At 41.1% G+C, this 25449-nt stretch overlaps 1 protein-coding gene across 3 annotated transcripts in view; it reads right to left on the bottom strand.

Annotated features, from left to right (window-relative positions):
- The window catches only part of GSK3B (glycogen synthase kinase 3 beta), a 158900-nt gene that overhangs the window by 47338 nt on the left and 86113 nt on the right, over nucleotides 1-25449 (bottom strand). For all 3 annotated transcript variants that reach the window (XM_065631626.1, XM_065631608.1, XM_065631617.1), the window contains exons 4-6: nucleotides 13889-13999; nucleotides 9671-9801; nucleotides 5160-5266 (exon numbers count right to left, since the gene is read on the bottom strand). In XM_065631626.1, coding sequence (XP_065487698.1) covers nucleotides 5160-5266; nucleotides 9671-9801; nucleotides 13889-13999 — 349 coding nt within the window. The remainder of the gene's footprint in view (nucleotides 1-5159; nucleotides 5267-9670; nucleotides 9802-13888; nucleotides 14000-25449) is intronic.

Below are 25449 nucleotides of genomic sequence, written 5' to 3'. Positions count from 1 at the left end.
GCAAGCTCGTGGAGTAACTACTTGCTCCCATGGGAAGAGAAGCATTTTCTGAACTATTTGTTTTTAATATGTGGAATTTAATTAAGGCAAAATAGGACTATCATCCACATGATGGACTCGATGATCCTGAGGGTCTCTTCCAACTGAAATGATTCTATGCTTTAAACTAGTTAATACACAAGGTAAGAGAGAACCTTTTAAGAAAACAAGTCAACAAATCATCCTTACGCTAAACTACTTGGGATAATGTGAAATTTTAGGAGAAAATACAGAAAACTATCAATTTTATATAGAAGAAGGTAGGTAAGGCTACCTGTTTCAAACCTTCAGTGAAATGTAGTCTAACCAATATGGACAGTAAACGCAACTGCTGGCCAAAACCAACCTTCAAATAAGCTTATTTCAGATAGCTTTCACACATTGTAATAGTAGTTAATGCCATATCTTTTGTAGACTGAAGAACACTTAGACAAATACCATTATCATGTCAACTACCTGCACTGATTTAAGCACACAAAAATTCACATAGCCTCTTACACTACAAAACTTTTCTTAAATTAAGCTCCTGTTGCTTTATTGATCCTCACAGTTGTTAGGTGGACATTAATTTGTCTAACAATATCATCTGTATAACCCTTGCTGTTGAATGCCATTCCAGCATTAGAGAAGGTAAGAAAAAGAAAATTTCTCTTCAGGAAGAGGCATCTGGCAAGGCTACCTGAAAAATACACTCCTTAGCTTTAATTCTACAAGTGGACAAAGGTAACTTCCGGCTGTCTGTAACAGAATACCCTGTCCACAAATTTCATTTTTGTGATCTCAAACTCTGTCTTTCTAAGCTGAGAAGCTGGCCCTCCTCTTCACCACAAAAGCACCATACACTGTATTACACTCCAGCTCTTAACTTGTTACTTGGAAGGCATGAAGAGGGGAAAAAAATTTTAAAAATTTTAAAAAAAAAGTTGAGCCTGCTCTCATCCATTTAGTACATATTAAGAACTTTACTTGATCTGACATTTTATGGGGCACATTTACCTATCCACTTTTTCTTTCATCTATTCATCTCTGCCTCACTATCCCTTGATCTTGATATACTTCCTTCATCTTGGAGGCAACTCAAAGTTGCTGCTCTGGAAACAGTGAAACAAACTAGCAGGAAGAAACCAGGAGTCAGAAAAGCAGCTCTAGGAAATCAAAATCAGCAGCTTCTAGTTGCCAAATGCCAGAGCCTGAAGTGCTTTTCATTGCTGCTTGTTTGGAACAATTTTGGGGATGTCAGAGAGAGAACAAAATTCTGGATTACAGGCATGTGTGCTACATTGGTGCAAGTTTTGCACATCAAGTCACCACAGATCCACACATTATGGAGACAGAATGAGGCTGAAGCCTGAAAACACTTGGAAAACCATGCTTGATCCAGTATTTGGAACAAAAGCTAAATGCAAGTATCTGTATTCTTCTGCAATGAAGAGATAAAACTACAATGAGAGGCGATAGACTACCTCAGTAAATTAACGCACATGCTTATTTTCAGCATTAGAAGTTGCCATCCGAGACACAGAGGCAAATACTTTTCACTGCTTGGCAACAGGTTTGGGACACATCTTGTGGTTCTTCCCCAAGAAACTCTGCGATAGCCTGACTACACACGCCTCCAGAGGAGCTTCTGCTCCAAGCTGCTGAGGTGAAATACTCTTTCCCTCTGTCTCAGTGCTTGCTAGGAAAGTGAATGAATAACTTCATGATACTTATTTTTGGACACCCCAAGAGAAGCCAGCAATACAGCCACGCAGGTCAATCTTTCCCTGCCAGTGGCTATAAATGTTCCCCCTGGAACACTCTCAACTCCCACCAGCGCAATGACAGAGAAAACGTGCTGAGACCAGCAGATCCTTGTTATGCAGAAACACTGCCATGTTGTGGTGAGTCCTCCATTGCCCCATCACTGATAACTTCACAAAAAAAAAAAAAAAGAAAAAAAAAAAGAAAAAAGGCACGTTATGGAGGTAGACCTTAACTGCAGGGCTTCTTTTTACGCAAGAGGATCATGTGGCAACAGACATCTGCATCCACCCCTGCTCCAGCACCTATGTTTGTCCCAGGACGTTGTAGGGGAATGTGGGCAGCCATCGCACTGTTTTTCAGTAGCCAACAGCATCCATATGACCAGAGCAGACAGCAGCATGCCAGCAACATACTCTGGGATGGCGCAACACACACAGACCTGCAAGGAAGAAGCTTCAGCCAAAATGCTGTCAAGTGATAGCTGAAGGGCTTGGTTTGCAAAAAAAGCCTCCTGCAAATCAGCTGCAGGAACAAAACTATGTACCATCCCCAACAAGCTTTAGGGACATGCACATGCTTGCAGAATTCACAGTCAAAGGTGCATGAAAGCCCAAATTGTACAACCTATGAAGGTATCCAAGCGACATGAATGTTTGTGCCTGACCACTGAAAAAAAATCCCTTAAAATTGTAACACAGGCAGATGACAGATGCTATATTGCAGTGCATTACAATAATAAGCCCTGCAGTAATGTTAGCAAACAGCAAAAACCTTAGGAAAACAGATGGATGCCTCACAGATAACATATAGAAAAGTTCTAAGTAGAACACTGTCTGGCTTCATATTCTTCACTGATTTTATTTTTAATGTAGTTTTAAGATAGTATATTTAAACAGAGGAGTGAAGATCCCTACTTTACACATAAACTCAGTTTTTATTACCACATAACACACATGCAAGTGGATTCTTATACAGAGAAAAAGACTCTAGCAGGAAAAGGCTGTTGTGCTAACACTTCAGAAGAAAACAAGAAGTAGAAAGCACAAGCACATTCACACAGCAAAAAAAAGCGTTAAAACGCGGCATTACAATACTGAAGCATTTCACAGTTCCCTATACTTTGAGCTATGGATAAAGTACTGATAATTAAACGTTCCTTCCTCTCCCTCTCTTTTGAGAAACCTATCTGTGCTTGTTGGTTGGTGTACAAATAATGGTGGTTGAGTTCAGATGAGCAATCCCACGTGAAATAGGGAAGATTTCCCACTAAGTGCTGTTGCTGCCTATCTAGCAAGAACTAAGGAATATCCTGGTATTTACCACCACTGGAAACAACAGCATCACAAACCTAAACCCTTGAAATTCTAACATATTGCAGAATTCTGGGAAACAGCAAAGTAAGTTTGTAAAAGTGTTTTATTACTTCTCAGCTCTCAAATGCAAATATTCTCTTGAGAAGGAAGTAAAGGGAGTAAAGGATAGAAAGGAAAGAGTATTTGCTGAACTTAATTTTTAAGCTATTCCGTGCAAGTTTCAGAGAAGAGGCCTGGGGGGAGAGGGGTTTTTTTTGGGGGCACGAGAAACTCTGAACGACGATTGAAACTCTTGATGTTTTTGGCAAGTGGAAAATGGACTCCTCACTTAAGAATATTTTCATTAGAGCTACTGTAGGGGCTCATAGATAAGAAAACAAAAATGGGAAGAGCAACTTTAAATGGGTTCTGCAAAAAAGTTTAAGATTAAAGTCATTATTCATTTGGAGCAAGAGACATTTCACAGGCTTATCTATAAAGCAGTCTCTTCTGGTGACACCTAAAATATTTGTTTTATGCACTTATCCTCTGAAACAAGCTGTCTTGGTGCACTCTGATAAGGCAGCTCAGCCAATCTATCAGCTCTCAGCTGGCAAAAAGATGTCAACCAGGACCAGCCATCTTCTTCTCACTCATAAGCTCCCACCACATTGCTTTTACCGGTGCTCTGCTGCTTATCAAACTACACAGTAATGCTGATTCAACTCACTAATGTAGCAGAAAGATACACTACAGTCTCCTGTCAGTGGAAGCTGCATTGGTGCATTAAACACTAAACCATGAAAGCCAGGGTATGTAAGGGCAAGAAAGAACAGGGCTGGGGCTGCCACTTTTGGCAGCAGCCACCATTAAGTAAGTTCTGCCCTTTTATCTTTGTGTCATTACCTTCCCCAGACTTCTTACGGTTCTGCCTCTTCTTTCCTACCGGGGAGATATATAAGTGTTGCTATAATACATACTGAAGAATAAATAATGGAAAAAAAAAACAGCGAGGGCAGGAAAGTCTTCAGGAATGCTTCTGTTCTCAAAGAAATGCGGAGTTCAGATGAGCCAGCCAGCTATTGAGTTAGCACTAGTTAGAACATACTAACTTTAAAAGTACTTTAACTGGTTATAAACATATCCTGCCAAGACTTACTGTGATCTCCAAATCCTTTTGGACATATTATACCTTGCCTAAGTGACTCAAGTCCGTCAGCAAGGTAAAAGCTTAGCACAGTACTGGGGAACCTGAGAGTCAAATCCCATCTATACTGCTAGCACCCAGAAGCAGCCCAGGAAATAACTTCACTAAAAAAACGGAAGAAGTTACCCACAACCAGCTGACACACTGATGTTCATTTTAATGACTCTTCATTTTGCTGTTCGTATTTAGGACTCCACTGTAAGAAAACCCACGTGCTCCCTGTCCTCTGCCAAAACTTCCAGCTTCCCTAACATTTCCATGAGACAGCCGTGTGCCAGATATTAGAAAGAAGTCGTCTTTGTGTTCAAGCTTAATGACTAAAGAACAGCAAAAGTTATCAGAATACGTGAAATCAGAAAGACTGTCGTACACTATATATTAAAAACGTCAAGAGAGTTTAAAGCCCGTCATTAGGCCACATTTTCCTTCCCACTAAGAGCTCTCTACTAAAAGCCAAGTAAATAAGTTACAGAATTATTTGTGTCTAAATCACAGCATTCAGAAGCAGTAGTTCATATTTCTACGGTCATTCTTTATAGTTACTTTAAGTCAAAATGCTTTTCTGGCTTGAGATCTCATACCTACTTTTAGACTAAATGCCAAAACTAACTGGACTTTTGTTTGAAATCAGATTTCTCCCGTATATTAAAAAAGCCCCTTTCCTAATGTAATTGACAACGAAATCTCAAAAAGCATAGAAATCACAGCAGCTGTGTACAAAATGTGTATATTTTGTTAAGAAGTTGTATCTGCCCACTGACAATAGAATTCTGCCTCTGGGGATTATATGCAAGATTTCTGGAAACCTTTAAACTTAACTACAGAACAAAAAACTCAAGCAGTTGGTATAGATTTCAACAAATACACATACATACCTATACTGGAGGTATAATCCGTGGCTCCAAAGATCAACTCTGGTGCCCTGTAGTACCGAGAGCAGATGTATGAGACATTAGGTTCTCCACGAACCAGCTGTTTTGCACTGAAAAGGAAACAAATCTTTCAGTAATGAATAGTTTCACAGTATTGCAATACAGACCAACATTAAGCTTGGGCACTCTTCACCCACACTCAGTTCCTAAATGCTAAAGTACTGTGTTCTTCCAAGTTGATGCAAGGCACCGACTCAATGACTTACCATGAAATCAGTCCAATCCATCAAGAAACTACCTTATATTAGACATAGCAAAGGAAATTCTGACTACAATCTAGGCAATATATAGGGTCAGATTTTTGGCTGGCAGTTGTCTTTTGCCAGGCGCAAAGGTTGGTTTACAAAGAAAAAGAGGACAGAATATGTTGCAGTCAAACATAGTTACCTTTTAAGGTTCAAAAGCTCTGGATACTCACCAGAACTGAGAGTAGGGGTTTTGATTTATTTATTTTATTTTTTTTTTAAATTTCCATCAGAAATTAATGGATCTTTGCTGTTTAAGGGAGTGAGGTATGAGGCAGAAGAGGTATGAGGAGACAAAGGAAAGAAACTTTGCCATTATAGTCACGTGTTAGTGATCCATAACTAACATCAAGGTTTAATTTGTACTGCAACAGATTAGCCACAAAGTATCTAACCTACAGTATTGCCCTAACCATTACCTTTGAAAGAATTTCAGAAAATAAAGGCACGAGAGCACATTACTTTTGGAACATGAGTCTATGAACATGTTATACTTCTTTCTTAATTAACACCAAGAGTTATACGGAATGAAAACTAGCCTTTCAGAAATATGGCATTCAAGTAAGTAGCACCAAACTGAGCTGAAAGGCAAGCCAGACAAATCCAATGTCCGGCCTTCAGGAAACTCTTCTCAGCCTTCAGGGAATAAGGACTCTCACCAACCATTTACCCTAGTTAAAGTCTCCGTTTTCTGTTTTCTAGTAGAAACTACAATTAACAAATTCCCACAGAGAAGTACCACCTTTTAATGCATTGTTACTTTTGAGTTTGAGTGCAATTCCTATTTTGTGCCAGCACTGGTGAGGTAGCGCTGTGGAGGAGATTCCCAAGCCACCAGGCATGACGATGCACTGCTTGAATAACCATCCGACATTCCTACTCACTACAGGCAAGCAAATTTAGCAACATCAGCTTCCGTGACCTCTCACACATATGCCCTAACTATTTTAGTCTGCAAAGTTATAGCACAATTTAAAGACTGAAATTCCCCCACCAGAAACCTGTCTCCTGTCTCAGTGTTGATTCCCAGAATTTCTGTATCAGTTCTAAGACGGGGCTGGACTCTAAAGGTGATCCGCTTGAATGGAAGATATGGGAAATAAATGTGCCATTGGAAACTATAATACAGACATCCATTATTTAGGAGCTTCATTAGAAGTGTGGTTTCTCAAAGGAGGAGTAGGGTCTTTGAACATGAGCTAGTGGGGCTCATAAACAGAGCTTTAAATTAGACATGATGGGGGCAGGAGAAATATCAGGCTCACCTGTGACAAGCTGTGGGATGAGATGCCAAGGATAGAGGGGTGAGGTGCTAGGGAGGACCCTCAGCTGGTGGCCCTGGGACGTGCTGGCCTCATTGGAGCACACTTGAAATCTCATGGAGATAAGCCAGAGGCTCCTGAGGTTATAGAGGCCAATAGGGAAACACCAGTGAAATATTTCAAAGGAATTAAGGGGTGTTCCTCAAGAAGGTGATGCAGCTGACAGCCCAGCTGAAGTGCCTCTATACCAACGCACACAACACGGGCAACAAACAGGAGGAGCTGGAAGCCACCAGGCTGTTAGAAGGCTACAACCTAGTGGCCTTTACTGAAACTTGGTGGGACAGATCCCATGCCTAGAGTGTGGTGATTGATGGCTACAGGCTGTTCAGAAGGGACAGGCAAGGAAAGAAGGATGGAGGGGTTGTCCTTTACATCAAGATATGGAGAGAGTGTGAAGAGCTGCTTCTGAGGAATAGCTGTGAGCAGGCTGAAAGCTTATGGGTGAGAATCGGAGACTGAGGCAACAAGCGGAACCTTGTGGTTGGTGTCTACTACGGGCTGTCCAAGGGGCTGGCATGGCTGAGTCACAGAATTGCAAGACCTGCTGGTCAAACTGAAGGGCAAGATGGAAATGCACAGGCAGTGGAAGCAGAGACAGGTATGCCAGGAAGAGTACAGGGACACTGCCTGGTTGTGCAGAGATGGGGCCGAGAAGGTCAAGGCACAGCTGGAGCTGAACTTGGCAAGGGATGCAAAGAATAACAAGAGCTTCTGCAGGTACATCAACCAGAAAAGGAAGGTCAAAGAAAGTGTGCCCCCCTCGTGAGCACGACTGGTAAACTGGTAAGCTCTGTCAAGCTCTCTTCCTACACCTCTTGAGTAGATCAACTGCAAGATGGGGACTGGAGGAGCAAAGTCCCTCCCACTGTAAGAGAAGATCAGGTTCATGACCACCTGAGGAACCAGAATACATATAAATCTTGATCAGATGAATTCCAGAGTCCTGAGGAAATCGGCTGATGTAATTGCCAAGCCACTCTCCATGATATTTGAGAAGTCACGGCAGTCAGGTGAAGCCCCTGGTGACTGGAAAAAGGGAAACATTGCACCCATTTCTAAAAACGGCATAAAGAACCACCACGGGAACTATCAGCCTGTCAGCCTCACCTCTGTGCTTGGGAAAATCGTGGAACAGATCCTCCTAGAAGCTGTGCTAAGGCACATGGAGGACAAAGGGGTGATTCAGGACAGTCAGTAAGGCTTTACCAAGGGCGAGTCCGGCCTGACCAACTTAGTGGCCTTCTACAGTGGAGTAACTACATCAGTGGACAAAAAAAGGGCTACGGATGTTGTCTATCTGGACTTCTGTAAAGCCCCTCACATGGTCCCCCACAACATCCTTCTCTCTAAATTGGAGAGGTATGGATTTGATAGGTGGACTGTTCAGTGGATGAGGAACTGGCTAGATGGTCACACCCAGACAGTGGTGGTCAATGGCCCAATGTCTGGATGGACAGCGGTGACAATTGCTGTCTCTCAGGGGTCCATGCTGAGACCAATACTGTTTAATATCTTCATCAATTACGTAGTGGGACCAAGTGCACCCTCAGCAAGTTTGCAGATGACACCAAGCTGAGTGGTGCAGTTGACACACCTGAGGGACAGGATGCCATCCAGAGGGACCTGAACAAGCTTGAGAAGTGGGCCCATGAAAACCTCATGAGATTCAACAAGGTCAAGTGCAAGGTCCTGCACCTGGGTCGGGGCAACTCCCAGTATCAATACAGGCTGGCAGATGAAGGGATTGAGAGCAGCCCTGCGGAGAAGGACTTGAGGGTATGAGTGGATGAAAGATTGGACATGAGGTAGCAATGTACACTTGCAGCCCAGAAGGCCAATTGTATCTTGGGCTGCATCAAAAGGAGCGTGGCCAGAAGGTCGAGGGAGGTGATTCTGCCCCTCTACTCTGCTCTGGTGAGACCCCACCTGGAGTCCTGTGTCCAGCTCTGGAGCCCTCAGTACAGGAAAGACATGGACCTGGTGGAGAGGGGCCAGAGGAGGCCACAAAAATGATCAGAGGGCTGGAACAGCTCTGCTGTGAGGGCAGGCTGAGAGAGTCAGGGTTGTTCAGCCTGGAGAAGAGAAGGCTCCAGGGACACCTTAATGTGGCCTTTCAGTGCTTGAAAGAGGCCTGTAAGAAAGATGGTGACAGACTTTTTAGCAGGGCCTGTTGTGAGACAACAAGGAGCAATGGTTTTAAACTAAAGGAGGGGAGATTCAGGACAGACCAGAGGAAGAAATTTTTTACAATGGTGATGGTGAAACACTGGCACAGGTTGCCCAGAGAGGTGGTAGATGCCCCATCCCAGGAGACATTCCAGGCCAGGCTGGACGGGGCTGTGAGCAACCTGATCTAGTTGAAGGTGTCCCTGCTCATTGTAGGGGGGTTGGACTAGATGACCTTTGGAGGTCCCTTCCAACCCAAACTATTCTATGATTCTATGATCTTGAGTCCCTATGGTATCTGAAATATTAAGTGAATTGGTGTACATACAAGTAGACCAATAAAGTGTAACATTAGCCTTTATAGGTTACTATGCCACTATGCCTGTCCTCTCTTCCCCAGGCACACTTCACCCTAATATTTGGTGGTATTTTTCCACTGCATACTAGTTCCCATATGTGACAGTGTATTTATTTTCTTCTTCTAATACCTGCATAAATAACAGGCTTGAACTTTAATTCTCTCCCTCCTGATATCCTTTTTCCAGCTCTTTTCCCCTTCCCTTCATATAACCTAATCTTAAGAAGAAAACAGTGTATTAATAATTCCTCTTTCAAAACCACAAATGAAGAACATAGAGGATTTCTTTGCAAAGTTGCACCCAGGTTCAGTTTGACGTAAGCTCTTTCCAACCAGATTTCAGGCCACAGATGCACTTACCTTCCGAAGTCACAGAGTTTTAGAACAGCTGTATCAGGGTCCAGCAAGAGGTTCTGTGGTTTTATATCCCGGTGGCAGATCCCAAAGGAATGGATATAGGCTAAACTCCGGAACAGCTGATACATGTACAACTGGAACACAGAAACATTGCATAAGGCGTGCTTTCCCAGACAAAACTGGGTAAACAATAATTTAGTACAAACTCTTACCAGAAGCAAAACACACACTCAAAAAAGACCCTACTGAATGCATGTTAGTGCTACAAAGATGGGCAAGGCATTCGCATACCACACAGGCAGTTCAAATTTGTTCATTTGTCCTTTTAAAAATGAGCACAACTCCAAAAAAAAAAAAATTTGTGCCAGCTTCCCAACATTCATAAATAAAAAAAAAATTTGTGCCAGCTTCCCAACATTCATAAATAATGGTAGGCATAAAAACAGACACAAAATAAAGGTGTTCAGTTTGCTCTATAAATCAGCCTCCTCATAGAAATGGACTATTCCACATTATTAAAAAAACCCAAATGAACAAACCAAAAGACCCAACAACCCCCCCAACAACAAAAACCACCACAAAACAAACAAAACCCCAAGAAAACCCTCACGAACAAAACCCAAACCAACAAACAAAACAAAAAAAACCCAAAACAAAACATGTCCCCTGAGAACCTCCACAAAAACCCTTTAGTTGATGAAGTTATTAACAACACTGAATGTTGCCCAAGGACTATGGTAGTGTCTCAGCCTGTCACTTGAGTGAATCTCCCAGTTTCTCTTGGTGACAGTACAGACTCAATTTAATTTCAAATCTCCAGGCAAAAAGAGAAGGTAGATTAAAAAACCTGTTCAGAATAATATTATGTAAGGCACAGCAAACAAGTATGCTGAAGGAGAGTTTTCTCTGCCCCCTTTCCAAGGCTGGTTAACCCCTCAGCAGGGAGGAACACAGCAAGGGGGAGATCACAGAATCACAGAATGGTTGGGGTTGGAAGGGACATCTGGAGATCATCTAGTCCAACCCACCTGCTAAGGCAGGTTCACCCAGAGCAGATCATACAGGAATGTGTCCAGGCAGGTTTTGAGTGTCTCCAGAGAAGGAGACTCCACAACCTCTCTGGCAGCCTGTTCCAGGGCTCTGGCACCCTCACTGAGAAGAAGTTTCTCCTCATGTTCAGATGGAACCTCCTATGTTTCAGTCTGTGCCCACTGCCCCTCATCCTATCTTTGGGCACCACTGAAAGGAGTCTGGTCCCATCCTCTTGACACCCACTCTTGAGATATTTATAAGCATAAGATCACCTCTCAGCCTTCTCTTCTCCAGGATGAACAGACCCAGTTCTCTCAGCCTTTCCTCTTATGAAAGATGCTTCAGACCCCTAATCATCTTTGTAGCCCACCACTGGCCTCCTTTTAGTAATTCCTTGTCCTTCTTAAACTGGGGAGCCCAGGACTGGACGCAGTACTCCAGATGCAGCCTCACCAGGACAGAGTAGAGAGGGAGGATAAACCTCCCTCAACCTGCTGGTCACATTCTTCCTAATGCCCCACCCCCAGATCCCATTGGCCTTCTTGGCCACAAGGGCACATTGCTGACTCATGGTCAACCTGTTGTCCACCAGGATTCCCAGGTCCTTTCTCTGTAGCACTGCCTTCCAGCAGGTCCACTCCTAACCTGTACTAGTGCCTGGGGTTACTCCTCCTCAGGTGCAGGACCCTACCCTTGCCCTTGTTGAATTTTATCAGGTTCTTTTCTGTCCAGGTCTTGCTGAACAGCAGCACAGCCTTCTGCTGTATCAACCACTCCTCTCAGTTTTGTATCACCAGCAAACTTGCTGAGGGTACCTCAGTCTCCTCATCCAGGTCATTGATGAATACATTAAACAAGACTGGACACAGTACTGACCCCTGGGGAACACCACTAACTACAGGCCTCCAACTAGACTCTGCAACATTGATCAGATGTTATGAAGCCAAGAGCTTCACAGGGCAAGGGGAAGATGGTCAGCTGCTGGAGCTACACACCTCTGGCTATGTAGAATAAAGAGCTGCTGGATACAATTAGGGCTATATTGCATATACAGTCATAGAAACAGGCCTTCCCATGCCTTTATGTTGACAACAGGCTACCAAGTTATTTGCCATCTTTGTTGTGTCCCCCACAAGGTTCCATTTAAAAATCAAGCTACAGGCAGGACATTGTACCAGAGATGCACCTCCGTGCTTTCTTTTTCTAAGTACATTATCCCACAGTTCACCATTAATGGTCTATAAAACCGGGTGCAATTGCTAGATATTGATATCAGGTCACATTTGCCTCGCTTTCACCACTATCTTTGTCTTTACACTTTCTCCCTTGTGTTTTGTTGTTTGTTTGTGGGAAAGGTAGAAGCCAGAGGAGAATTGCTTGAATTTTGGCGCTAGGTCTTTGGTTTTCATATTTGTTTCTGAAAACGACAACTCTGCACAAAAAAGCAAACAAACATGTTTTCTGAACTGCCTGCTCTAAACACATTAAGTATGCATTGTAAAAGTGTATTGCAAAATAATGCAAAAGACTGCTCTCAATTGAAGAGCCAAGTCAACACATGTGGGATTTAGAAAGTATGCCTTTCATCTCCACACAGCAAAACCAAAATTTCCAGGAATTTCTTATAGCATGTTAAGTTACAAATGAAATTTAACAAAAAGGTTACTAGAAAAGCTTCCCTGCAGTTCTTTAACAATTTGTTACCCAGAGAAGAGCAGCTCTCTGCCTGCCTAGGTACAAAACAGAAGTGAACAAATAGGTATGATCTGACCTTTGTGTAGCCAAGATGTCTGGACAATTGCAAAAGCTTTAATGACATCAAGGTAACATGATCTTTTTAAATGCAGGAGTATGAGGAAGGCTTGACTTGCCAAAAAAAAAATAGAACAGCCTTCCAGATTACCTGGAACTGGAAGTCCTAAGCATCCAGCAACATGAAAGAGTTGAAGCAGAATTTTCGAAGTATAAGTAATGACAATTTTTCCCAAGTTCCCATAATGAAGAACAATTAGGGCAAGAGTACTGACAAAAGATATATAAACAATTTATCAAAAACTAAACCAACATATTTTGAGGAGCATATAACCTGAAGACACACTGTTCCACCAACAGACCACAGTGACCTTGCAGTAGAAATTGTTACTGGATGATAAAATTTTGTGCTTTCTTGAAAACAGGTACCACTGCTGCCTATTGAGAAGACACGCCCTTTACAATTTATGCATATACAGTTATGGCATAACACTTTGTTATTGGAATAATTACTATTTGTAGCTTTATTCCTAATAACTTTCACCTTCTTTCAATCAAATTAAAGGTGTTTTTGTTGTTTTGTTTTTAAGCCTATCCTCACATTAAACATTACACTTTTAAAGAGGGATTTGGAGAAATCAATAGAAATCAGGAATATTTGTTGCTGATTTCTATTTAATGTTACCTGGATGCCATGTTAGCAAATTATTGTCATGTGAAAGCACGATCATTCACTAGCGTGTGGATTGTGGCCACCACAATACATGAAATGGAACTACAAGACCCAACTGGGTCCCATGTTTGACAAAAAAGAAGAAATTTTATTCATTTTAACCACTTCATAAAAGATGACAAAAGATGCAGACAACTTAAGTGAGGTTTTTGAGGCTACAATGTGCACACAAGCATCTTATGCCATGTAGCTCTTCAAGACAAGAGCAAATGAGCTCCAAGTGGGAAAAAAAAAAAATGCTTTTCATGCCCACAACGGAAGCACATGAACCCTTACTCATATGCCAGGAAAAGGGGAAGATAACAAATAAGAGAACATTAATCTTCCTTAATCTTCCTGACATCCTCTTTGAGTTCCTGACCTTTGTACCATTGTGTCTTCATCATGTCAGGAAACTGAAGCTGCTCATCTGGCTGGTGTCAGTCTCTATTTAAGATGCTTCAAAAACAAAACACTCCTCCCGCTTGGTCTCCCCCATCTATTACAAGAAATTTGTAAAGTGAGAAATCAGGAGTGATTGTTTTAAGCCTCTAGCCTCTATTCTTCCTTTGCCATACAAATAATAATTCTATTCTTTTTTTCTTGCCTCAAGAGGTATGTGCTCCTAAAAATTCCAGAAGACGAATTATGTCAGTAAAGAGGTATCTACAAAGTCCATTCCTATAGTATCCTGCTTCATCTAACCACATCTGTCAGTTACCTACCTTGACATAAATCATAGGGAGTGTCTGTTTGGCCCGACTATAATGTCTGGCAACTCTGTATACTGTTTCAGGAACATAGTCCAGCACCAAGTTGAGGTACACCTCATCTTTCTGGAAAAGAACGGAGAAGAAAAAAAAAAAAAAATCAGCAATGGATTTGAAGCTTGAAGTACAATTACAGCATTCATAAAAACCAACAGGATGAGAAAGCTGTGGTCATTTTAAGTACAGTCTTAGTGGAGTGTGAACTCCCGTGCAATTGTTTTCCTTCAGGCTTTGCACTCGTGCACTTAACACTTAAGTCAAAGTCATGTTTAAGGTCACATTAATGAATATGGTCTCCAACATAAGGCATTTTTTTATTATAAATGGTGACAATGATGTAACAGTTCTGCCCAGTCAATATTTTCATTAGGAGATATTTCAAGATGACATCTGCATCATTACATAAAGCAGTCTATTAACTCACTAGTCCCTTACCTGCCAAAACCCAAGAACTGCAAATTTAGAAGTCATAAAGTCACTTCCCCAAACCAACACATCCATAGAAAAGTTTAAAAACTCTGCATCTTTTAGAAATGTTACTTTGATCTTACTGAATTGCTAACTATTACGGGATTAATAATACATATTAACTATTTATTGAGAGTAAGCCAGTGTTAATGTTTGTAACCATTCAGTTTATGTGTATTTTGATGTCCCAGTTATCTCCAAATTAAACATGTGAGCCTATTCACAGCAAAACACAACAAGGCAAAACCAAACTCAATTATTGCTTTTAATATCTAGGATCAGGTTAGAGGGCCATGTGAACGTAACAGCGAAACAACAAAAGTAGCTTTTTAATAAGGTACTTTATTAAAGAATATATTAGCAACGGAAAGAAGGAACAAAGAGGAATTAAATGACAGTACTATAATCACATAGGGCCTAATTGTGGAATTGAGAATTTTCAGCAGTAAAACAGGTCTTAAAAAGACTTCTGATATTTTAATGCAGTCTTCTGTGCAAATCCTATCAGAACTGTGAATATATTTAATATTGGGGGTGAGTATAATTAACTGTATCAACCTGAAAAAATTATATTTGAAAGCTAGGTGAATTAACCAGAAGTAACCTCTCCCATGTTTGCTGTATTAACAGCTAGATCTTTCTATAGAGAAAGAAAATACATAGAGACTTTACATGGACGGAAACAGCACAGAACTCCCAGGTCTTCAACTGGAGTCCGTTGCCAGCAGGTTCACTGGCTATCTTAATACCCCCAAACAGGTTTCATTTAGCTATAGTAATTTAATATTACTGTGACTTAACACACCACTTCAAGCGTGGAGTGGGGTAACCCTCACAGTGCTCTGTTTTCCTGACCTGTCTCTGTCCTGCCCCAGCAAAGAGCAGCAGTCTCCAATGAGTAAAGTAGATGGTAACACACACAGAAATACACACCTTAAATACACAACATGTAAAGAACTGCTGTTTTTGTGCATTGTTAAAGACTCAGAATTCAAGATATCTGTTCACCATTTTTGCTAATAAATGCTTTTATTTTCAGGACATTAAGAGTTCTTACCAATGCCTCCTAATAGAACAAGTCACCTTCCAAGGCCCAGCCTACATCACTCTTCCCTACAAAAAGATGCTCTTTTTTTAATGTCATTGCTTAAATGACAGCAGTAATAGCACCAGCACTAAGCAAATGCCAATGGCCCACAAACTTGTATCTGCTCTTATGGTATTTCTGCAACACAGACAAGAAGCAGCTGCTTCCAAAACCCAGCCAAAGTTGATGCCTCTCCCAGTGCTATCCCAGGAATTGGGTAACGACATGAAGGGATCTGGGGACCAAGCTACAGAACAAACTTTTTGAAGCGGATGAGGACAGACAGCTACCACCAGTGCAGAGGAAACACCAGATGTGCAAATGTATCCAAGAAAATGATGTACTGTATTTCAGCACTTTCCCTTCTGCAACTACAGAAGCTCTTATTTCCCTTACTCTCAACTTGAAGCCAGTAAAAATCCACCACTACCTCTTCTTAGGTTGGAGCTTTCAAGGTATTAGTTCTGTACTTTGAGTACAGAAAATACGTGTCCTGAAAAATGAAAGTTAACTTATGCCTGATAAGGCAACCTGTATACCAAGAAAGAAAACAGTCTCGTGAATATGAATTCTATTTGATTCAGTGTAGATACAACCTGATGAGTATGTTGAATGCTTGTCTCTTGGAAGATGGGAAAGTCTTATTGGTAACAAGTCACTGTACAGAGTACAGTTACTAAGGTTGATTACTTTCATTCAAGGATTCATGTTCCATGTATCAAAAAGACTCACGTGAGAGACTTGAGAGACAGAAAAAAAGTGAGTAGTAATGGAATCATAGTGATTTCAAAAGGCGACACAAAACAATACATAGGATCGTTAAACCCTGTCTATGCTGCTTCAAAACATTGGTTTTTGAGAATGACAGAACTCTAGTTCATACCACCTTTGCTTTGTTCTTCTCAATTTTATTCTTCTGTTTTATGTTCTGTTGGAAATGAGACTAATTCAATGGCATGACATGACACAAGCACAAATGAATCGGAGAGATGGAGGTTTTGTACTCGCCTACCAATGTTTATGAGTTTTGATGCTATCCACAATACTTGAGCAAACAACATGGGGTTTGTGTGGTGTTGCTCCTGTGGAAATGCATATCATGCTACCCCCTAGAACATGAAGGCACACAAACACCCTTCCCCCAGCCAACAACCAAGTTTTGATGTACCACTTGATGTAGCCAGACCTTTAATATGAAACCATAAAGGCAAGGCTCATGGTGTTGGCTATATAAGTAGCTACATATTCCACTCCTACCACAAGCAACTGACACTTGAGAAATGATCTAAATGACTAATGGTTCGAATGTTCTGACCTACCTCCTCCTGATGTCACCTGGCTCAAATCTGATAAATGCTCAGAATATACTGTTCAAGAGCCCTTGTCTTTCCTGTGAGCATGAGCTGGATGAAAACAACATCCAACTTACCTGGATTCCCCCGAACAAGGTTCAGGATGAGTTAGAAAGCAGCCATGGCCTGACAAGCTTGGAGGATGATGTGTAACCTGGTTTGCCTACCTCACGCGTTCCTCCTAAACACATATTTTTCCAGTGACCCAGATATATTGCAACAGAAAACAGGGTTAGCTCAAAGGGCTTGCCAAATGAGGGCAACTGCTTGAGGATCAAGCAGGAGGATCAAGGCTTATCTTTCCAATACAGGAAGCCCTTTTCAAACCTCACCATGTATTTCACATGTGACTTGTTTCCACACTGCTGTTTCAAAATTGCTGGGCTGGGAAGAAACCAAGGTAACCTAAGTGTCAGGAGCACCTCTGAAACACCTCTACAGAGAACAGGAAAGTCCAGAAGAGGCTGCATCATATAAATGACAGAAAGCAAACAAGATGTCACTGAATAACTCACTTCTCCTTACACAGCTTGGGATTAAATAGATTATTAGCTTTCCTCCACAGGTGAATGTTCAAGTGCATCCATGTTCTCCTGTGCTTGCTGCTAAGGTTATGACCATGTACTCTTAAAAAAGGGAGAGAGTAGGAGGCCAAATCCTGAAATACAGGATCAATGTATTTAATTAGGATTTTGACTTTAGCAACGCAGCTCATGTACCCGCAATTGTCTAATTTTAGAAGCTGCTTTTTGTCACTTGGCAGATAAACCCTCAGTTGACAAACACTACTCCAAAATGAGCCACCACAAAGCTACCACCACCTTGCCATTGAACCATTCTGCACTTCTCAAGAACTGATAATTTGGGCAACACTTCACTTTGGTTGAAACACTTCATGTAAATAATTACTAATACAGACTATGTCATAATAAGAGACATGAGAAAGACTAGAACACAAGAGCCAAAACATAGCAACTTAATCTTTTTCATTTATCAGAAACTGGAGATAAAACAGGCTGCAAGCACAACTACTCTAGCACATAAGCATTACACATTACATGGCTGAAGACTGAGCAAAATTGAAAATGTTACCCTGACACAGGAAAGGCTGCATGGAGGTCTCAAACTCCACTTTTAGAATTCTTCTCCCTTTAAGTCCACACAAGTAATCTGCCTGAAGCACCATACAGTTGAGCTCAACTGTGGCCAATATAAAGGAATACCTATTTAATTAAAAGATTCACTCTTCTGGATTGTTCCTTGCAGAGAAAGTACAAATATTCCTTCTCTATGATCCTCCCCTGCATCAACAAACCCCAAGTTAATCCTGAGTGGTTTCTACCGGCTTTCATTATTTTTTAATTTAAAATGTGCATGTATAAAACTGCAATCAACATCAGGAGAAATAGTTGGACTGTGACTATTTACCACCAACAATGACAGAAGCAAGGGAGGTCATACATGCCAAGCATCAGACTGAGGGCAAAAGAAAAAAAAAAAAATAAAAAAAATCACAGGGTGTAATCTGAAGAGTATGCCAGCATCTAGGAAGATGACAGAAGTTTTCCTCAGATTCCAGGCAGGACTGACAGTTTAGGAGAATTTCTCTGAGCACCAAGTACCATGATAAAAAGGTTAAGAAACTATTCTGGGTGTTCTTTCTTCTAGGGTGACTAAATTTACTGATTGGCATTTTGAAAAAGCTACTAACATTGTCATCTCAGTTTTTACCTCCTGGCAGATCAATAACAGTACAGCGGTGGTTCTGGTGTGGTTTTTCTGCTTTTATATTCCCACTCCTCCCCCCGCCCCTCTTAAAATCCCTGATGATTTGAGCTGGTTTTCAGATGGATCCTAACAGATCCCTTGTGATGAGCTGCATGAGCACAACTGAGAGGAGATGAACAATAAAGGAGTTTCTTAAACTAACTTTGTGTTTGGAGAAATAAATGTGGAACTGCGCTCTGAAGAAACTCACTTTACCTGCCTATTGAAGCTAAAAGCACACAGACAAGCTGTAAACCTAAAATGCACTTCTTACTGAAATTATCCCATGGCATCAGTATTGGGGCTATACAAGGTAAGTAAGCCAGTCAGTTTACTCAAGGGGATCATGTTTTCTTTACTATATGACAGCAACCCACCGATGATGTTTCAGAGGTAGGTGCTACACACGGAGTTACTATTGACAGGATGGCAGCTACACAAGGGTTCTGCCAAAAAAAACTCTGAAGGATTTAACTTGGAGTTGGAAAGCAAGAAAACAGATGTTAGCATTTCACGTGGATTATACCTTCTTTCAGAGTACATTATTTAAACACTGGAGTGTCAGCATGAGGTGAGATTTGCTCTTCACCCGGGTTTAGCCATCTTGATTTAGACAACATACAAAGTTCAAAGTCACACAGTTTTTGCCCTAGATTCAAAAAAAAGTTATTTTATGTTTTCTTAAAGCCACAACCAGCACACGCTTTGTACTCCCTTATCAAGCACCACGAGAGACCCACCTTCCTTCTCTTATCTTGAAGGCTGACATAGTACGTTAAAGATACAAAGATTTTAGACCCAACTTCAAAGAAAAAGCAAGAATTTGCAGTCTTCCTACTCTAACCACTGAGTAGCTGTGATACACTGGAAAAATTTGAAATTGCAAGAAATGCTGTAGCTGACCTTATTCGTATGAAGGAATGGTGACATCCAGTGGCCACCTATGCCTGTTTTAACTTGCAGTTTACAACCACAACTATTTCAAAACAGAGCTGTGGCTGCCACCAACATAAAGAAACTGTAAGCCTAGTTGCAGTTTCACACAGATAACTCTAGGGGAGTAAGAGCAGTTGAAGACTCAACTTCAGTGTTCAGAAAGACACCAATACTTTCTATTAGTACTGCAAATATCGGGCAAAATACCTCCTTTCCTATTTCGTCACTGTTCATGACTGAGTTCGAGTCCTGGGTTTTGTTCTAAGACAGTTTGTTTGCTTTTTTTACCTTTGGTCACTGAAAGAGTCTATGTTCTTAGGTGATGCACCAAGCCTTTCCCCTTCATTAAAAGACTTTTCTGTCATAGTTTTTCCCTCTAAAGGGAGACTACAGTAAAGAAGAAGGTTCACTCATGAAGAGAATTTTGGGAATCCTTGCTGATTCTTGTTTAATTTTATTCCCTGTAAAGTCCTTTAGCTTTTAGCTGTACTTCTAAAGAAAAATATTTCCACGAAGTTGGAAACAGTTGCCCAAAATCTAAAAGGTGGGATTGATTTGTGATCTTTGACACAGGTGATCTTTGCATATTTGAACCACAGCTCCCAAGCAGGGGCTGTGCCATATAAACTGGCAATAATTCTGTTTGAAGATGAAAACAGATAACGTTGGGATCACTGGGCTGTCCTGCATACCTTACCATGAAAATGAAAAGCAGAATCTTCTGAGAACTACTATTTTCTTGCCTTCCAGACCAAGTGGAAATTTCCGAATATATCCATGACAGCAAACTAGGCAAGTAATACACAATAACAGTTCAAACTATATGCCCACCTCAGGACAAACAACACAAGCTGCTTTCCCAATGGCTATCCAGCATGGAAAGATGAGAGCAGTGGCTAGAGCTGGTAGAGGAATGACTTGAGAACACAAGAGTAACTAACCAGACATAGTGGATGGCTCCTCTGGTCTAGAGAGAAATCATGGAGCTTCCCATTGCCACTGCACCCCTCTACCACATAGAGGTTCTAGCTACCGCTGCCTACTCCGCTCTTACAAAGCTCTACCGCAGGCAGACAAAACTGCTATTTCCATTAATGCAACCTCCTCAAAAGCAGAGACTGCTCATAACTACAACTAAGGAAATTCCCAGCATGTTGTGAGCCCTAACAGCAGTAACTGATAATCGTTATCTGATGACTGGTGCCCTTTTTGAAATGAGCTTGGCAGGCCTCAGGCAAGGACTACAGAGATACCAACATCACAAAACTCTTCATAATGGGCATTAATTGCTCCTTTGTTGACAGTGCAGCCGATCTGCCAAAGATTAAATGGATCGTAGTGATTAAATTCATCTCTGGCGATGGCCCTTCAGCATGTTACTAGGCTGGTGCAAAACATTCACACAGGCTCTGTCAATTCAAAATTGGGCTCAAGGCTCTGTTAACTGAACTTGTTGTGCAAGAACATTTTTAAAAACAAACAAAAAAAAGAAACCACACAAAACCCCACAAGTTCAATTAAGAAACCAAATGGTTCAGCTACAAGCACTCCGTTTTAACAGAGAACAGAATGCACAGTCCTTACGTGAGGACTCATCTGAACACTCCTGCAAGAAAGGACAACGATGTTCGTGCCTCTTTGAAGGTAAAGGATAAATGTCTCCCTAACAGGGATATGAACCTCGGGAAACACCAACTGTTCAGCAAAGCCCAAACTTGCAAATCAGCCAGTTGCTCCCTTCTTCCAAACTTCTCCATTGCAGTTTAATACACTGCTGCCAAAGCGCATGTGAGATAGTGCACAGCAGCTTGTAGATGCAGCTCAGCATGTATCTACTGCACGTTTATTTTAAGCCTCAGTCTAAATCTATGGGAGTAAATTTCCATCCTGAGTCTGCATGGACTTTTTTGGCTACATGCCCTTATAGCTAAGGTTAAATAAGACTAGAAATCAACTAGAGCATGCGGAAGGACCAGCTCAGCCTCCAAAAGAGAGTCAGCTATTATTGCCTATTTGTGATCTCTCTGTGCTTCCATATATGCTTTCTTTGACTCCTCTGAATACCAAGCCACCTTAAAGAGGAGAAAAAAAAAGTTGTATAACCAGAGATGCAATTACTCAACAAAAACTATATTTACTTTACTTTTATACCATTTGATGCAGGAAAAAAAAAAAAAAATCTCTCCAGGGACTTCTCTCCCTCTTTTGGGCACAGATATGGATCGATCAGACTATTAAACACTCAAACACATCCACATCAGAAAACCTGGCAGTTATGAAATACCACAAAGAAAGATCTAAACCAGAAGTAGAAGAAAAAAAAAAAGGGGGGGGGAGGGATTAGGAACTCATTTCAGGTTTTACACAGCTGAGTAATTTTACTCTGCAGCCACTGATTTAAGAAGTTGTGCTATAAAACATTATGGAATACTCTCAGCAAAGCAGCCAGAGGGATTACTCGGTATGCACATGTCCAGCCTCCCCTGGAGCACAGCTCAAAAGGTTCTTAGCAGAATTAGGTTAAAAAGGACAGGCAGCAAGACCATGTCTCCCTGCTTCAGTAAATCAACATTTACATTTCTATATCATGCTAAATGCAAGGCATTCCCTGAAATTAAGGAAAAGTAGCAAAAATTAAACCAGAAATGTAAGCATTCCTGACACAGTCAAACCTCCCAGTGGCAAGCTAGCAGGCAAACCAGGAATCTTGTTTAAGACTATATCCTGAGGCAGAAAACCAAAACTATCAAACACAGCAGAGTTGCCTAGCTCTATAATCCTGCCCATTTTTCTCCATGGATTACCCAGAAACCCACAAATCACAGAAATAAAGCATGGAAAAGACTTGCGACTACTTCCACCAAAAGAATCTTCCATACACAACTCAGCCAACTATTTGGTTGTTCTTCCTTCCCTTCTGGTTCATTCCACCAGTTAAAATTACACATTTTGGACTACTGAAAAGTAAATTACAGGTATGAAAGTAGTGCCCTGCTATCAGATCTCATATAGCATCAGAAAAAACCCAGAAATCAGAATCAACTCTGGCAAATCCAGTAAGGAAGAATCTTTTGAAAGAACTGGATTAGCCAACAGGTCTGACAAACATCCGTAAACTTAGGAAAAGAACGAACCAAGGAGGAAATAGTTTATAGAAACAACCTGAATGCCAAGCCTGTCAACTGTCATATTAATATATATTGCATGCCCTTTGAGCTTTCTTAAACTAGAAATCATTAGTCAAACACGATTAATACATAGTACTCAGAACAACCTTTATGTATACACACACAAAGGTATAAATATATGTGTTTGCATGCATTTATGTGCATATATACACACGCACAACCCCACCCTTCCTATATAGCGTATACCTATATAAAGGCAATACAAATTCAAAGGTGCTCAGACAAGAGGGAGTCATCCAGTCACAGAAAAACAGGGAGGAGGAAAAAAAAAAAATATATCAGTCGAAGCCACACTTGATACAAGATTTCCATGCTGCTAAGGCTGGACTGCTTTTGGCAAAAGCAGGAAGGAAGTTTAAGCCAATGGGAGACATAAAAAGAAGAGTTAATTGAAAGGAAAAACAAAGACAGGGAGCTCAGACACTTCAACCAGTTCCACGTATTGCCCCTAGAAAAAGTTAGAGAGCTCCAAATCTCTACAAACTAGCTATGACTTTGATGAAGCTAAGAAATAGTCTTGCAAGCGTTATTTAGAATTGTTTTTCTATCTGATGCTATTGTCTGTTGTTTGCAGTTTTCTAATCAAGAATTAACCTGCCTGTTTTGCTACAATAAAGCCAGTTCTAAGGTTGTCCAATGCCTAAAAACGCCTAGCAATTAAAATGAACTAAAGTGGCTATTAGGCACATGGCTTTCAAAGAGTGCTAGTCTGACTGGATTTGGAGAAATCTGTTGAGGTACCTCTAAACTGAGAGAGACTTAAACCTCTCAGATATTGGCCAAAAAACAAAGAAAGAAAAGTCTCTGGGCTTAGAGACACTGGTGTCAAGCACCAGAAAAGAAGGGAGAAGTTTAAGGAACACTCCAGCTGGAACAAACAGGTAGAGTGATCACAGCATCATGAAAACCTTTATGCAAGAAAATGTTTGATATATAGGTATCAAAATTAAGTTCATTGGCAAACTATTTCATTAAAGGAATCTGCAGTATAATAGTTACCTCTAAAATTTTCCCATCATTGCTAGACTTGAGTTAATTAGCCTTAACACGGACTATGGCAGTAGACTGTTAAGTTCTCCATAAAGACAGACGACAATTGCAAGCCCCACTCATCACAATGCCACCTCATCTTCTGCTATACTTTCCTTGGATTTTTACCTTACTCTTCCCATTGGACTTGGCTTCAAGAATCACTTTATATAAAGCTCTGGGTACCTAGATAGCATTTAAATCTGCAACTGCTTCTATATGTCCTTTCTGGTTACCAAATGGGACCTTACACTTTCCTTCTTTTTCCTCTCCTGTCCAAAGATCCAGCTTGATTACGAGAGTGATATGGAAGAAAAGATGTTATTGCTTCCCAAACTGACAAAAACATAAGAAGAAACATTATTCTTTCTTCCCAGATGAGCTTCAGAACACCAACTTGCCGCTCTCTGGAGCTTTTCCCGAACAGCAGCCATCAAACTCATACACAGTCCTCTTCACATGCCCCAGCCTATATGGAAATACTTGAAAGGCAATAATATATCATTCTGTATTGAACCGCAAAGAGACCTTGCAACATCACCCTGCCGATGTTCTGCTGGGTGCACCTTTGCCCTAGGGACTGGTTCACATTTGTCCCATTTTGCAACAGGGTAGCAGTGGAAATCACCAACACCCAAGGCAGAGGCATGAAGAGAGAAGAGCAGAAATTAACATGAAAGAAAAACTTCTCACTGAAGCATTAAGATTCACTGGTCATGGACAGAGACCACATTTTTAAAAACAAAACTAGCATTGCCAAGAATCAGCCATGTGGAGTTGAAACAGCAAAGTGGAAAATCCAGTCTCAAGCTCAATTTCAAGTTAAAGATTTCCAAAAGAGCTTTACTCAAGGTACTGTCACACAAAGACTCCCAGAAGAGTTCTCTGGGAAGTTTTAACACCCCCACTCTTTGCAGGAGGTTTTTGAAAGCCATTAGATAAGGCAGTTGTCTTCTGCTTCTCTCATGAAATTCTACTTCACTCTTAGCCAAGTTTCAAGCTGGTTAAAAAAACAAACAAAAAAAAGCCTGCACCAAGACCTCATTCACAGTATTTCTCATCTTGTACTCATGTTGATCAAAGAATTTCTGGTTATATGCTAAATGAGCATAATATATTTAAAGAACTACACTGCACTAATAACAAAATAGCAACAGCTATGTAACACTGGAAATAATTACTATCATCAGACAGGGGGAAGGAAGAGGAAGGGCTGATCAAAACAAATAATCAAACTAAATCACATTTCTCGTTGATTCCCACAAAGTGGTTTTGCAGGCTTTCCATAGGCACAGGCAAGGTACAGGGCCAGGGCCCCTCAGACACCTCTCAGGGAGGTAACAACAGAGCTCCTCCAACTATTCCTCTGTGCACTGCACAAAACTGCAGCAACCTGCCACCAACAACTTCTCCTGGAGATGTCTGCTCATTCGCTCGCTCCGAAGACCATGAAGGGGGTGGGCTGCCTCTCCCATTCTGCTGACCCACTTTGTGGCAGCAGCAGTTAATAGCCTTCAAGCTGCCATCAGCTCCTGTACACAGTAATCTACAGCACTGTGGACACATGTACTGGCATCTGAAGACAACTAAGGATGTAATCTGCTCTAAAAATGAAACATTATAACATTTTATATAAGTTATTATATAATTTATATAAATATTTAGAACTATATATAAAAGATCACAGGG

This window comes from Caloenas nicobarica, chromosome 1, assembly GCF_036013445.1.
Source record: "Caloenas nicobarica isolate bCalNic1 chromosome 1, bCalNic1.hap1, whole genome shotgun sequence".
Taxonomy (NCBI): Eukaryota; Metazoa; Chordata; class Aves; order Columbiformes; family Columbidae; genus Caloenas; species Caloenas nicobarica.
The sequence above is the reverse complement of the archived record's forward strand: the minus strand, read 5'-3'. Positions and strand labels throughout refer to the sequence as shown.